Source organism: Ranitomeya variabilis, chromosome 2 (assembly GCF_051348905.1).
Source record: "Ranitomeya variabilis isolate aRanVar5 chromosome 2, aRanVar5.hap1, whole genome shotgun sequence".
Lineage (NCBI taxonomy): Eukaryota > Metazoa > Chordata > Amphibia > Anura > Dendrobatidae > Ranitomeya > Ranitomeya variabilis.
In genome coordinates, this window is record NC_135233.1 from 370044397 (window position 1) to 370059609 (window position 15213).

The 15213-nt window shown below is 51.4% G+C and overlaps 1 protein-coding gene across 4 annotated transcripts; it reads left to right on the plus strand.

Moving 5' to 3' along the window:
• The first annotated feature begins 401 nt into the window (after window positions 1-401).
• Window positions 402-12946, plus strand: CSNK2B (casein kinase 2 beta). 4 transcript variants are annotated; one of them, XM_077285916.1, is made up of 7 exons: window positions 402-534; window positions 4660-4743; window positions 7099-7201; window positions 7616-7731; window positions 10957-11032; window positions 11117-11306; window positions 12641-12946. In XM_077285916.1, the coding sequence occupies exons 2-7, from the start codon at window positions 4672-4674 to the stop codon at window positions 12729-12731; spliced, it is 648 nt and encodes a 215-aa protein (XP_077142031.1). In that variant the 5' UTR covers window positions 402-534; window positions 4660-4671; the 3' UTR covers window positions 12732-12946. The 4 variants fall into 4 exon arrangements, with proteins under 4 accessions (XP_077142031.1, XP_077142030.1, XP_077142032.1 ...); XM_077285915.1 differs by having other exon boundaries at window positions 428-586; XM_077285917.1 differs by having other exon boundaries at window positions 465-586; window positions 4664-4743.
• The last annotated feature ends 2267 nt before the right edge of the window (window positions 12947-15213 follow it).

The window sequence follows — 15213 nt, forward strand, 5'->3', positions numbered from 1 at the left end:
ACTAGTTGCCATGACGAACTCAGGGGCAGCGGCGTTCTGAAGACTTTACATTTCACAGTCACTTGATGGCGGCAGCACCTATATTAAAGGGGTCCTCTGCTGTGAGATGCCCCTTTAAGGGGATTGCTGTGTGTATTGATTTCAGTGGCTCCTCCCCCTGCATGCACTGGGGTGGGCAGCACATCTATCACTAGGTGAGGCATGTATGTGACCTGCAGTGTAAATCATGGGGGACAAGACACGTGACCGGCTCCACAGCTCCTATTCCTTCTCAGCCTTGCAGTACGGCGCTCTCTGCACAGTGACTTCTGTCTGTCTGCGGTCACACGCTGCAGCGCTGCGGTATTTGCATGGTGTGGGCGCTGACGTTACTATAGCGACAGGACAGCGCTGACGTCACGGCCCGGAAGTCCATGCTCTGGACTACACTTCCCGTCGGTCTCGGTCTCTGCACTTCCGGACACGCCTCTTCCGCTCCGGGCTGCTGCGGCGCATTCACAGAGGACCGGGCCTTGTGTGTAGCGGCGGCGGCGGGTGAGAACCGGAGAGATCCGCCGCGTTTCCGGACACCGGGGAGATAGAGCAGGTGTGAGGCCGCTCCGTGCTGCGGGGGAGGGACAGATCCCACCCGGCCCCGTACCTGCTCTCACCCCGACCGCAGCGGTTGTCAGTGCCGGACTCTGCCGCCTCCTGGTCCTGCGTCACTGGGTTCCTCATAGACCCTCCGCTCCTCCCGCCTCATTGGACTCCTGTCCCCGCTGCGGCCCCGACTGTCTCTCCTGATACTCAGCGACCCTCATTTATTGTTTACATTTGAGACCCCCACATGTTCGGGCATGTTAGGTTAGGCTATGGGTTGAACTAGATGGACTTAAAGTCTTCCTTCAACCTTAATAACTATGTTACATCTCCCCGCTGCCCCTCTAGCCCCCCCTATACTGTCTCCCTCTCTTGTCTCTCCCCTCGTGCCCTTGTTCACCTTTTTCCTGCTGCCCCTCTCGTGCCCGTCTACTCTTTCTAGTGCCTCCCCGCTGCCCCCCTCTACCCTCTTCCCGCTGCCTCTCTCCCTTCCGCCCTCCAGCTTCCCGCTGCCCTTCTCGTGCCCCTGTCTAGCCTCTTCCCGCTGCCCTTCTCGTGCCCCTGTCTACCCTCTTCCCGCTGCCTCTCTCGTGCCCGTCTACCCTCTTCCCGCTGCCCCTCTCCCTGCCGCCCTCCAGCTTCCCGCTGCCCCTCTTGTGCCCCTGTCTACCCTCTTCCCGCTGCCCCTCTTGTGCCCCTGTCTACCCTCTTCCCGCTGCCCCTCTCCCTGCCGCCCTCCAGCTTCCCGCTGCCACTCTTGTGCCCCTGTCTACCCTCTTCCCGCTGCCCCCTCTCCCTGCTGCCCTCCAGCTTCCCGCTGCCACTCTTGTGCCCCTGTCTACCCTCTTCCCGCTGCCCCCTTTTCCTGCCGCCCTCCAGGTCCCGCTGCCCCTCTTGTGCCCCTGTCTGCCCTCTTCCCGCTGCCCCTGTCTGCCCTCTTCCCGCTGCCCCTGTCTGCCCTCTTCCCGCTGCCCCTGTCTGCCCTCTTCCCGCTGCCCCTGTCTGCCCTCTTCCCGCTGCCCCTGTCTGCCCTCTTCCCGCTGCCCCTGTCTGCCCTCTTCCCGCTGCCCCTGTCTGCCCTCTTCCCGCTGCCCCTGTCTGCCCTCTTCCCGCTGCCCCTGTCTGCCCTCTTCCCGCTGCCCCTGTCTGCCCTCTTCCCGCTGCCCCTGTCTGCCCTCTTCCCGCTGCCCCTGTCTGCCCTCTTCCCGCTGCCCCTGTCTGCCCTCTTCCCGCTGCCCCTGTCTGCCCTCTTCCCGCTGCCCCTGTCTGCCCTCTTCCCGCTGCCCCTGTCTGCCCTCTTCCCGCTGCCCCTGTCTGCCCTCTTCCCGCTGCCCCTGTCTGCCCTCTTCCCGCTGCCCCTGTCTGCCCTCTTCCCGCTGCCCCTGTCTGCCCTCTTCCCGCTGCCCCTGTCTGCCCTCTTCCCGCTGCCCCTGTCTGCCCTCTTCCCGCTGCCCGTCTGCCCTCTTCCCGCTGCCCCTGTCTGCCCTCTTCCCGCTGCCCCTGTCTGCCCTCTTCCCGCTGCCCCTGTCTGCCCTCTTCCCGCTGCCCCTGTCTGCCCTCTTCCCGCTGCCCCTGTCTGCCCTCTTCCCGCTGCCCCTGTCTGCCCTCTTCCCGCTGCCCCTGTCTGCCCTCTTCCCGCTGCCCCTGTCTGCCCTCTTCCCGCTGCCCCTGTCTGCCCTCTTCCCGCTGCCCCTGTCTGCCCTCTTCCCGCTGCCCCTGTCTGCCCTCTTCCCGCTGCCCCTGTCTGCCCTCTTCCCGCTGCCCCTGTCTGCCCTCTTCCCGCTGCCCCTGTCTGCCCTCTTCCCGCTGCCCCTGTCTGCCCTCTTCCCGCTGCCCCTGTCTGCCCTCTTCCCGCTGCCCCTGTCTGCCCTCTTCCCGCTGCCCCTGTCTGCCCTCTTCCCGCTGCCCCTGTCTGCCCTCTTCCCGCTGCCCCTGTCTGCCCTCTTCCCGCTGCCCCTGTCTGCCCTCTTCCCGCTGCCCCTGTCTGCCCTCTTCCCGCTGCCCCTGTCTGCCCTCTTCCCGCTGCCCCTGTCTGCCCTCTTCCCGCTGCCCCTGTCTGCCCTCTTCCCGCTGCCCCTGTCTGCCCTCTTCCCGCTGCCCCTGTCTGCCCTCTTCCCGCTGCCCCTGTCTGCCCTCTTCCCGCTGCCCCTGTCTGCCCTCTTCCCGCTGCCCCTGTCTGCCCTCTTCCCGCTGCCCCTGTCTGCCCTCTTCCCGCTGCCCCTGTCTGCCCTCTTCCCGCTGCCCCTGTCTGCCCTCTTCCCGCTGCCCCTGTCTGCCCTCTTCCCGCTGCCCCTGTCTGCCCTCTTCCCGCTGCCCCTGTCTGCCCTCTTCCCGCTGCCCCTGTCTGCCCTCTTCCCGCTGCCCCTGTCTGCCCTCTTCCCGCTGCCCCTGTCTGCCCTCTTCCCGCTGCCCGTCTGCCCTCTTCCCGCTGCCCCTGTCTGCCCTCTTCCCGCTGCCCCTGTCTGCCCTCTTCCCGCTGCCCCTGTCTGCCCTCTTCCCGCTGCCCCTGTCTGCCCTCTTCCCGCTGCCCCTGTCTGCCCTCTTCCCGCTGCCCCTGTCTGCCCTCTTCCCGCTGCCCCTGTCTGCCCTCTTCCCGCTGCCCCTGTCTGCCCTCTTCCCGCTGCCCCTGTCTGCCCTCTTCCCGCTGCCCCTCTCGTGCCCCTGTCTGCCCTCTTCCCGCTGCCCCTCTCGTGCCCCTGTCTGCCCTCTTCCCGCTGCCCCTCTCGTGCCCCTGTCTGCCCTCTTCTCGCTGCTCCTGTGTGCCCCCTTCCCGCTGCCCCTCTCGTGCCTCTGTGTGCCCTCTTCCCGCTGCCCCTCTCGTGCCTCTGTGTGCCCTCTTCCCGCTGCCCCTCTCGTGCCCCTGTGTGCCCTCTTCCCGCTGCCCCTCTCGTGCCCCTGTGTGCCCTCTTCCCGCTGCCCCTCTCGTGCCCCTGTGTGCCCTCTTCCCGCTGCCCCTCTCGTGCCCCTGTGTGCCCTCTTCCCGCTGCCCCTCTCGTGCCCCTGTGTGCCCTCTTCCCGCTGCCCCTCTCGTGCCCCTGTGTGCCCTCTTCCCGCTGCCCCTCTCGTGCCCCTGTGTGCCCTCTTCCCGCTGCCCCTCTCGTGCCCCTGTGTGCCCTCTTCCCGCTGCCCCTCTCGTGCCCCTGTGTGCCCTCTTCCCGCTGCCCCTCTCGTGCCCCTGTGTGCCCTCTTCCCGCTGCCCCTCTCGTGCCCCTGTGTGCCCTCTTCCCGCTGCCCCACTCGTGCCCGTGTGCCCTCTTCCCGCTGCCCCTCTCGTGCCCCTGTGTGCCCTCTTCCCGCTGCCCTTCTCGTGCCCCTGTCTACCCTCTTCTTGTGCCCCTCTCCCCGCTGTCTTTTTAGACCTTTTTCTCCTCTTGTCCCCCTCTCTGATACTTCCTAGCCCCTCTTCTACCTCTCTGACTGTTGAGTGCCCCTCTGGACCCTCCGTTTGTCCTCCTCGGTTTCTTCCCCCTCCACTATGCTGTTTCCAGTTTTGTCCCCTCCATGCTTTTATACTCTGGTATTAGTTCTGAGTCTCTCAGTGATGCATGATGCCCCTGCTGTAAGGCCGGTGCCCACGATCCGGAACTGGCAGCGCTTCATATATAGTGTATGCTCGCTACGTCCAAAGTGACAACCGTCTATTGATCGTGGGTGATTCCGCATGTGTTCACTGGACTGTACAGATTTACAGCGTCCAATACATTATACGGGTGAAATTTCTCATGTGGAGACTAGCGTCAACGCAAGAGAAATGGACATGGGTGCCGCATGGAAAGACGAGCTCGCATGTCCGTCTCCGCGGGTGATCCACAGGCGTCTGTGGATGTATTGTGGACATGGGATATCTATAAATCCCCTCCACTATGCAGTAACATCTGGACGCTGCACAAGTGCACAGCATCCGACCCGCAGCATTGACTGATCATGTGCACATACCCTTACACAGATCCCTGTGGCCCCTCGTGCGTTAGCAGCTTTAGGAGATGCGTCACATGATGGGATCTAAGCCAAAACCTGTGACATGTCCGTTCTCCCATGTTTATGGTAACTGCATCCATTTACCTTTTTGTTTCTTGACAGACAGTCGGGAAAATGAGTAGTTCAGAAGAAGTGTCGTGGATCAGCTGGTTCTGCGGGTTACGGGGCAACGAGTTCTTCTGTGAGGTGAGATCTCCGGTGCAGAAATCAAGCAATGTGCCGACTCGGAACGGGACGTGCACATGAAATGACATCAGTACGACCTCCCACCATTATAAAATGTCGGGGTCCGCATGTGGTGTCTTTGCTGAGAGATCGTGCAGCTGAGAGAGCCGCGAAGGCTATAAGAGGAGGCCGGACTCCCCGCGGAGAAGGCTAGGAGGGTTTATTACCATTAATTGTTTCCCAACCCAATGTTCCTTCTATAACCTTTTGGATGGGCGCAAATTATGAAAAATAAAATGGTCCCAAAAAAAGAAAAGGGTAGCGCTGGCGTAACCGGCAGTGTCCCGCCGTAGCGCTGGCGTAACCGGCAGTGTCCCGCCGCAGCGCTGGCGTAACCGGCAGTGTCCCGCCGCAGCGCTGGCGTAACCGGCAGTGTCCCGCCGCAGCGCTGGCGTAACCGGCAGTGTCCCGCCGCAGCGCTGGCGTAACCGGCAGTGTCCCGCCGCAGCGCTGGCGTAACCGGCAGTGTCCGCCGCGATGCTACATTGAATCCACTATGGGACAGTAATTGTAATAGATGCAGATTTGTAGGTGTTTGTTTTTTTGTTTTTTTTTACCATTTATCCCTGAAAATAAAAAGTAGAAAACGTGATCTAAGAATCAAGCTTCAAAGTATAAACGGATCTCATGAAGATCAAGCAAACGAGGGGGAAAAAAAGCTTTAGAGCTCTTTAACCAACATGTCCCCCCCACCCCCCTCCCAAAAAAACCCCCTTGAAAATAGCTGGGTCGGAAACGGATTAGAATATGCTCCCACGACGAGTATTTGGTGAGTTTTTGACGCTGTAGATGCCCGCACCCATTAGCTGAGTTCAGTCTCATGCATTTTCCTCGTATCTTTGATGCTGTGTTTTTTGTCCTTTTGGTGTCACGTTTTTTGCTTTGTTTTTGGTACTTCCATGTATTTGGCTTAGACCGTTTTATTTCTACCGTCATGTGCAAATTACATTTTTATCTTAGTGCCTTTCAGCAACGCGTGCATTTTTTTTTACTTTGCAGATTTTCCTCATCTAAAGCAAATCTATGGGGAAAATCTGCTCCTAAAACTCAGCGTACCCGTGAGAGAAGCTGACATGAAAAACGCACCGCAGGACAGTAAAGGATGAAAGCCCAGTGGGCAGGAGATTTCTATCAATCCCATCCACTGTGCTGGAAATGTAATATGCTGCTTTATTGATTCAGGGAAAATAACGCAGCGTCAAAAACTCATCGTGGGAATGTGACCTTAGAGGGAGACCTCCGACGCCCTGTGTAACTGCTGCTGATGAGATCGGTAGATGATCTGTGGGTATCGTGGTCACGACCCGGCAGCAGAACATCATCCGCAAAGCTCAATCTCTCGGTCACGACGGCAATAGCCCTTTAACACAAGTGTGCCAGAGGTCCACAAATGGCATTTACCCACGTTATGCAGCGGTGGTCTAGCCTTAAAGGGAACCTGTCAACCCCCCCCAGAGCCACCTTGTGCAGCAGTAATGCTGCATTCTGACAAGGTGGCTCTTTTAGTTATTGGTGCTGTAATTGCAGAAATCAGTTTTGTAATTTGTCCTAAATACCTTTCTTCAGTCCTGGAGGCAGGCCTTTCTCCCCCTGCTGCAGACGCCACACAGCCGTCACTCAAATCTTCTTGGCGCCGGGCGCCGCCTCCTCGGCGCTGTTTTGAAATCAGCCGATTTCAATTTCAGCCGATGTTTTGAAATCAGCCTGCGCTCTTTTCTCCTGCCTTGGGCATGGGAGTGTCCTCATGCAGTCTAGCTGACTGCGCCTGTGCGGCCGCCCTGCTTGTGAATCCCAGCCCCGCAGTGAGAATAAATCAGAAGACACTGCGAGGCTGGGATTCACAGGCAGGGCGGCCGCACAGGTCAGCTAGACTGCATATGAGGACAGAGGACGGGCAGCACTCACTGCGCCTGCCCAAGGCATGACAAAAGAGCGCAGGCGCCGGCTCATTTCAAAATAGCGGTGAGGAGGCGGCGCCAAGAAGACCTGAGTGACGTCTGTGTGGCGTCTGCAGCAGGGAGGAAAGGCCTGCCTCCAGGACTGAAGAAAGGTATTTAGGACAAATTACAAAACGGATTATTTCTGTAATTATAGCACCCAGAACTAAGAGCCACCTTGTCAGAATGCAGCATTACTGCTGCACAAGGTGGCTCTTTTACTTTCAAACGCCTGGGGGGGGTGACAGGTTCCCTTTAAGATCTGCCTTTTTGTGCCCACTAGTTCTTCTCATTGTGTCCTATGGGGTCCCCTATTCTTGCGCTGCCACCAAGCCTTCTCCTCTCCTTCTTGTTACCACTTTCTGTTACTCTCTTACAGGTAGATGAAGATTATATTCAAGATAAATTCAACCTGACCGGACTCAACGAGCAGGTCCCTCACTACCGACAGGCGCTGGACATGATCCTGGACCTAGAGCCTGGTCAGTGTGCCGAGACCCTGTACATTTCTTTATATGGATGTATTGATGTAAACCACTCGCGGGCAATCAGTGCAGATCTGTATACTTTTTTTTTTGGTGGGGCAAGGTGCTCGCTAAAGCCTCTCAGCCCCATCCAACAGCTCATTGACATTACTGCTAAAAGTTTTATTCGCTCAGACTTTGTAATGGTAATGTTGGAGAATAGGACAACGGGTAAATGTAAAGTGCTGCACCCCAAACTGGGGACAACAAGGTGATGCGGGCAGCCATTTTCACTCGTTTGCTGTCCGTGTGGGAGTGCGCCGGTCCATGCGGGAGTGCGCCGTCACATGGAGATCCCGGCTGATTTCAGTAGAGGACTGCACTGATTTGTGTCGGTTTCTCATCGTATTTTCTCACCTGTTTTCTTTCCAGATGAGGAGCTGGAGGACAATCCGAACCAGAGCGACCTGATTGAGCAGGCGGCTGAGATGCTGTACGGACTGATCCACGCTCGCTATATTCTCACTAACCGCGGCATCGCCCAGATGGTGAGAACATTTGCGTTTCCCTTAAGAGGACTTCCACCCCCTTCCTCCAGGCCTTGTAGCATATGTAATATGTTAGGTAGACATTTGGTCTGATGTAATGGATGGATATGTAATGTTTCCGCACTTTATGGCTGCTGCATTTAAAGAGGTTTTCTAGCTTTGGAAACTCCTAAGCCTTGTTCCAACAAAATAAGAAAAGTTTCACCCTCCCTTAGCCCATGACTAGGCCACTGTTCTCAGTAGTGTCTGTTATTGTCTGCAGTAATAATGACATGTCAACTGCGCTGCTGACAATCACCGAGCTCAGAGGTTGTTTTGTTTGTTGAAAACAAAAATTCATCCTGGTGAATTCATCTTGGTGGTTTTCTGAGACTGGATGTCACGGATAACAGCCGGGGAGGTCATGCAGATCCCACCGCTGCCACCAGCTTGTCAGGGAAACTTGACTCCAATCGTCATGGCAGTCACGCAATTGTCTGACGAGTGATGGACGAGGCAGCGGCTGTTTCCACTGCTAGGCTGTTATTGAGGAACTCACAGTGAGCGTGTGGTATATAGACCTCCGACTCCAACGCATGGAATGTATTTAAATACCTCAATACGATCACTGCCAACTCCACAATAACAAGAGAAAATTCTGGCTGGCACCACCAATCGTTTATACAGGCCGACTGGACCACCATTACAGGTAGCTTGTGGCTTCAGGGGTGCGGTTTACAGAGCAAGAGGAACAGAGCTATTACATTTTATATATTCAATCCAGAAAGGTAGTCAGTGTTTATAAAAAAAAAAATAAAAAAAAATGTGTATATATACAAGATGATACAAAGTGAGAAGAAAACACTGTATATAGAATTATATAAAAAGGAATAATGAAATAGAATTGCTAAACTGATGTCACGGAAATGGCTCAGCCCTTAGCGGAGGAGGTTACTCCTTAGGAAAACAGACCGAACCCACAGCAAGAACAAACCTAAATTCTGCTGTTTATTAGGTCGAGGTTACGCCCTTGTACCTCTTCTTGATCAGCTCATATGAGGGTTGGTTGTGGGATATGTTATGTCTTTTAGAAATTTATGAGGTCCCAACATACAGTATATCTTCGTCTCTGGAGGTCCCAGGCGGTAGATATTTTCGTCATGTTTACTATAGCGATTTTATCTTTCTATAAAGACAAAACATGGCATGTGTAGCATTAGCTATATGACTTAATGTTAAGTTGGAGGGCTTAGAATGGTCTTAAGGTGATGTGAGTGAATGGTTATGTTCGTCCCTTCGCTAAAACGCCAAAAATATATTTCCCATAAATATCAGATTGACACAAAACCCCAATATTCATCATCTTTGAACAACGACTCCAAAAAGTCTGTTATAACTTGCTTCGATCAGAGGAAGCTCTTGCCCTCGGAACAGTATTTCCCTGCCTCTGATTAAACAAATTCCAGTCTTGTTGTCTGTTTCCCCAGCAGATATCATGCTTTAAATACCTGTCCACTGCATGAGCCCCCTGCTTCAATGGAAGTTGCGGTGTCAGATCTTTCACCCTTCACATTTAATTCGTTTCTGTCTTCCTTAATTGTAACATGTTCAATGTGAGGGTTTTACTTCAGTGGAATGTTTAAGTGCAGGCTCCTATGTCCCCTCTCCAGAGAGGTCTTGATGGGTTTTAATTTTTCTCCATGACACTGGAGATTAATAGCTTTGTGTGACATACACATTGGGCAGCTGCTTCCTGGACCTGGCCGGAAGGGGTTAAATCTTAGTCTATGTAGAGTCCTATTAAATACGTATGAGACGTAACTGCAGGGACTACTCCTCCCATCACTGCACTGATCAGTCGTAGTGACCATATCGATCGGATGTCAGTGTCCCCCCCCCCCCCCCCCCCCTCTCCTCGTACACTCGTCCAGTTCTCCGTCACACGTGTAGCTCTGCACCGGCCGCAGCCTGGCAATGACAGGAGCACCCAACCCTCCTCCCGGCAGCGGCCGTATCCTGCCGCAATGTGGAGCCCGAGGAATCTCCCCGTCGGTCAATAGGCATCAATCATTCAGCAGTTTTACCGCAGAGGCAGGTGCACCCCAAGCCTCGTCCCTGGATCAGTGCCGCCGCTGTGCAGCTGCTGACCTGGGGTATTTCTAGAAGATGATGGCATCAAATGTGACGGGCGCTGGGCACTGCGCCAAACTCCATCTGTGCTACCCACACTTTTGCAGCCATTTTTTATTTGCCACGTTAGTGCTCCTGTGATGCCCAGCTACAGTCTGAGCTCTGTAGGTGAAGCACAATGACGCCATATACTGTGAGACCACAGTATAAAGGATTAGCAAAGCTACTCTGGGGATTAACAAGTTTTTAGAATAAAATATAAAATTAGAAAAATATAAAAGTCTTTAAGTTTTGGCCCCTTTTTCTCCCTCAAAAACAAAGAAATTGATGTCTTTAAAACTCAACCTTTCTTGACCATTGTCGATTCCCCCTCCCCACCACCACCTACGGTAAATTATGTAACTATGATATTAAAACAAAAAAAGACCAGATTTTTTTTTTTGCTGCAACACTACAAAAAATGCAATAAAATCATATGAACCTTTAAAAAAAAATACATTTTTTGTGTGTGTATATATGTTAGCGCTATATAAAAATAAAGATTATTTTATTATTTTTTACCACTAAAATAATAAGAACAAACACTGTCTTAAGTTTGGTATCGCCATAATCGGCTTCACATGGAGAATCATGTTGTGAGCCCATGTTTGCTACAAAATGAATGTTCTAAAACAATGCGGAATTGCAATTTTTATTTTTTTTTCTCCCGTTGTTAGTGATTGCCCACTCAGAACTACAACCTGATTACTATAACTCTGCTCAATAACAATCCCCCCTATGGTCGTGTAGATGGAAAAATAAAAGTGACGACTCTTCGAAGAAAGGGGAGGAAAAAAATGAAATCGCTAACAAAATTGAACAATTCCCTGGCTGTTACATAGTTAAAGGGAATGTTAGACCTTATGTACCTATGTATATGGAAATCCATACCAAGGAAAAACTGTATACCAACCTGCCTGAGGTTGGCACGCGCATGAATCGCAGCTGTAGGGGAGACCAGGGCTGCCCCGGAGGTGGTGGGTACAGCCAGATCCCGGCTTGTAATGTCCGCCCTCGTCTCCCCGCGGTATCCGGTCTGGACCCCCGATAACGATTTCTCGTTTCTTGTCTTTGCAGTTGGAGAAGTATCAGCAGGGAGACTTTGGTTACTGTCCCCGCGTTTACTGTGAGAACCAGCCCATGCTGCCCATCGGTAGGTCCCTGTCCTCCTGTCCCTGAGGCTTTCCTTTCTGCACATTGTATTAATGGCGGCTGTTTCCCCCCCACCTTCCCGCAGGTCTGTCTGACATCCCCGGTGAAGCGATGGTAAAGCTGTATTGCCCCAAGTGTATGGATGTTTACACCCCCAAGTCCTCCCGTCATCACCATACAGACGGAGCATATTTTGGCACTGGATTCCCACATATGCTCTTTATGGTTCACCCCGAGTATCGACCCAAGAGACCCGCTAATCAGTTCGTCCCCAGGTAAGACCACCCATTTCTCGGTCCGAAAGGAGCTGGTGACACTGTTATTACTCTGAGTAGTGATAAATGGGGAACGGATGGGTTCACATCGCAAGAAGCGAGTGCAGATCATTAGGATTTGCAGTAGCCAGCTGTCCATGGCCGTCAGATGGGAAGCCCCCCGAGCCGCCTCCTACCTGGCATGATGCACACATGACGTCACGGAGGGCGACTTATCAAAAGAGGAGCAAGTCTCAGGTCGGCGGCCACAGTGTAGGGATGTGACTTATGGACCCAGCTCCTGCGGAACAATTTGCTGTTCTCTAGTTAGAATATGTTGCTGCATTCTGCCCTGAGTCCAGCAGGGGGCGCTCTCGGATACGTCTGTGCCTCGTATGGGTTCCTGGGGTCAAATTTTGTGATGGCGCCTTTAGTAATATGCATTGCAAATAGGGAAGGATCACACAAGGGTAATGGCCGCCTCCGTCTATATTTAGTCATAAAATCATTCTCATAAACTTCTGTTGTCACTTTACATCTGCAGCTCGTCAGGCACAGGCTTCTAATTGCTTCTTCCCAGAGTCCTAGATCTGAGGCGGGAGATCAGACGAAGCTTTTAATTAGGGAAACCAACAAGATTCAGTGATCTTTTATAATCGACCACATACAAAAAGACAAAAAAAAATTTGGGAGGGGTCCGCAACTTGCAGAAAAAAATCACTGTAGCCTTTTACTATGAGAGAAGGTAGTAAAGGTCCAGGAGACAAACATCCACCCAGAAAAAAAATATCAGGGAGAACAAACAGACCAGATAAAATCTCCAATCGTAAAGTACCCAACAGTGAATACGTAAGAGGAAATAGCCTGGCGAAACTACGCAAAAATAGTTATAGAGGCAATAAAAGACAAGGTCAGATATAGTACACGGTGATCTACCTGAAGAACATGAGAAGACAGAAATGTATGAATGGTTGTGGCTGAAATGGCACCGGCTCATCCACTAGGATGCACATCATGTGTGTTTCGCATCCGCTTCATCAAGGGGATGCTGCCGAGTAGGAAACCTTTTATATTTTTGTGTTTTGTTTTGTCAATTAGCACCACCTCCTTTTGTATCACATCTTAGTCTTAGTTTTCTAAATCCCGTACCTTATTTTAAAGTGCTGCGTTGACTGACAGCAGCGTTACTTATTGTCACACCGATCCTTCTCAGCGCCCGCACTAAGCTACTTGTTTTCCCTTTCCAAGAGTGGTTTATTTTTTCATTTTTGTTTTGTTGTGTAATTCGAAGCAAAAAAAAATTGGCTCTGGAATTCAAAGATAGCTTTATTGTCATGTGTCGTCTCTGTTCCCAGGTTATATGGCTTCAAAATCCACCCCATGGCGTATCAGCTCCAGCTCCAGGCAGCCAGCAACTTCAAAAGTCCTGTGAAGACGATGCGCTGAGTATCCTCCCTGCCAGACGGTTTCAGTATCGGACCCGATCACCCTCCCCAAAGCCTCACATTATTGTGCCACTTCACGGCGCAATGTGTTTTTTTTTTTTTCGGTGTATGATTTCCCAACCTTTTATTTTCATTTTAGTCCTGTTAAAGAGTGTGTTCATATACAGCCAGCGACTGGTGAGAGAAATTAAAATTATATAGAATGAAAGAAAATCAGCACGTGAAAGGATGCGTGTTTTTTTTTTTTTTCTTTTTCTTGTGTGTGTAAAGAAACACAAACTAGAACACTAGGAGGGGGATGAGTAGACTTTATAAAACGCCTGCTGAGCTCTGAAGTTGCAGCTGCACGAGAGGGAGAAAGCAACAAAGGAGTCAGCCAACAGAATAGAGCCGCAATCTAGATATCATGTACCATATTTTTCGGACTATAAAACACACTTTTTTCCCAAAAAATTTTGGGGGAAAATGTTGGTGTGTCTTATAGTCCCCAACAGGTGTGGAAGGTTCGGCAGTGTGAGGGCTCCGCCGACGCTTTGTGAAGCCTGAAGCCCCCGCACTTCCATTGCTATAATGCGGTGGCATCCAGGAAAATGGATGTCGGAGGTGGCACATGTGCAGATTGAGACCTCTTGCCAAGATCTGCAATGTGGTGGCCAGTTTCCCAGAGGTCACCACGTTTCAGCAATGGATTTGCAGGGGCTCTGGGCTGTCACAAAATATCGGCGGAGCTGCTGAATCTGCCACACAAGCCTGGGATGAGTCAGACCATCGCCAGACCACTGGACACCTGTGACCCCGTTTCACCAGCGCCCCCGGTAAGCTGAATTCCGACTGTAAGACAGACCCCCATTTGACGCATTAATTTTTTTTTCTCCTACTTTCCTTCTGAAAATGTTGGGTGCGTCTTATGGTCCGAAAAATCCAGTGTCATGTCAGGTTCAATACCCATCTATGCCCATGTGGGCAAAAGTGCCTTTGTTTCTACAGGAAAAAGGTTGTTTTTTTTGTTTTTCAGTGATGGGGACAGTCTAATGTTACTATGTTATATACCTATTTATTGTGCAGAGTCTTTACATTTAGCTGCAAAGCATTTGACTCCCAGTCTAACATTTGAAGGGTTTTCTGCCACTTCACCCACAGGAATGCAATTACTTTATAAGAGCCAGCGCCACATAAGGACCTCTGCTGTGTACATTACGGAAAAAAAATGTTCTGGGGTATAAGGAATTTGTGTAGAGACTTCTTATTTTCTATGTATTTATAGAATAGATATTTATATTTTAAATTTGAGGGGAAAAAATCCTATTTTGTGGACTATAAGATGCAGCGGACCATAAGATGCACCCCAAATTTTGAGGCGGAAAACAGAAAAAAAAATATTGTTTTTATGTCAAATGTTGGGTGGGTTCAACTTGTAGTCGGAATTTGGCTTATCGCGGGGGCAGCAGGAGTGGAGTAGCATTACAGAAGGCAGGGTTGCTGCTGCAGGAAGCTGGCGGTGGCAGGAGTGGAGTGATTATTTGGGCCCTAGGCTGGGAGGAAAGGGTGTCCTGGCGTTGGGCTACATGAAAATTTCAGCAGAGCAAGCTGGAGCAGAGTCCTTATTCTACACATTGCTCTCCCGGGAGTGGACTTCAGGAAAATGGTCGCCGGAGGGGGCGCTTTTGCAATTTGAGATCTCAGCTAGTCATTGATCTCGTATTATATCTGGTCTAAAAATTCACGATAGTTGTTGGATTAGCAAAACTGGGGGAAAAAAATACGTAACTTTGCGAAATGCACTATAGAAAAAGTTATTTTTTTAGTCTCCTCTCCCTTCTTGTGTCTCCGATTTAGAATACTAGCAAACCATAATTTCTACTTCATTTTTCCATTACTGTGAGCTAACTTTTATTTGGCAGATTAGCAAGAAAAAAACGGGACAAGATTAAAGGACGTCTGACTACGCCGGTTTTGTTTGTAGTCTGTTGCCGTGGAGATCTGTAGAAGCAGAACAGTAGTGAATATTTACTTGTGACCCATTGTGAGGTTGATTCAGTTCCTTCATAGATGGCATTGAAATGTTATATAAACCCCAGAGTCCAGGGGGATCAGATGTGGTGTCCTCGCTGTGCCAGATAGTGGGTTTTGCTTGCAGCTGTCCTGGTTCATGTTTTATGTTAAGCTAGATCTTCTTTTTTTTTTTTTTATTGCCTCACATTGAGCACAGGGACTTTTGCTATGATGAGAAGTTAGTCCGATATTTATCTTTTTTTTCTTATTTTGGGGAGAACCCATTTAAACATTAGTGTCTGCTGTACAGAATAGTACAAGGTATTCTCTGCTAGATTGAGTAACCGAAGACTCTGCAGAAACTTATTGTCTCGAGTCGTAACTTCTAAATTTGGACATCTACGTGCCAGAAGGGGATTGTCATGTGTTGTTGACTCATCCATTGAGGTGAACGTATCTGGTCAGTGGTTTACATTTCATCGTGGCCATTC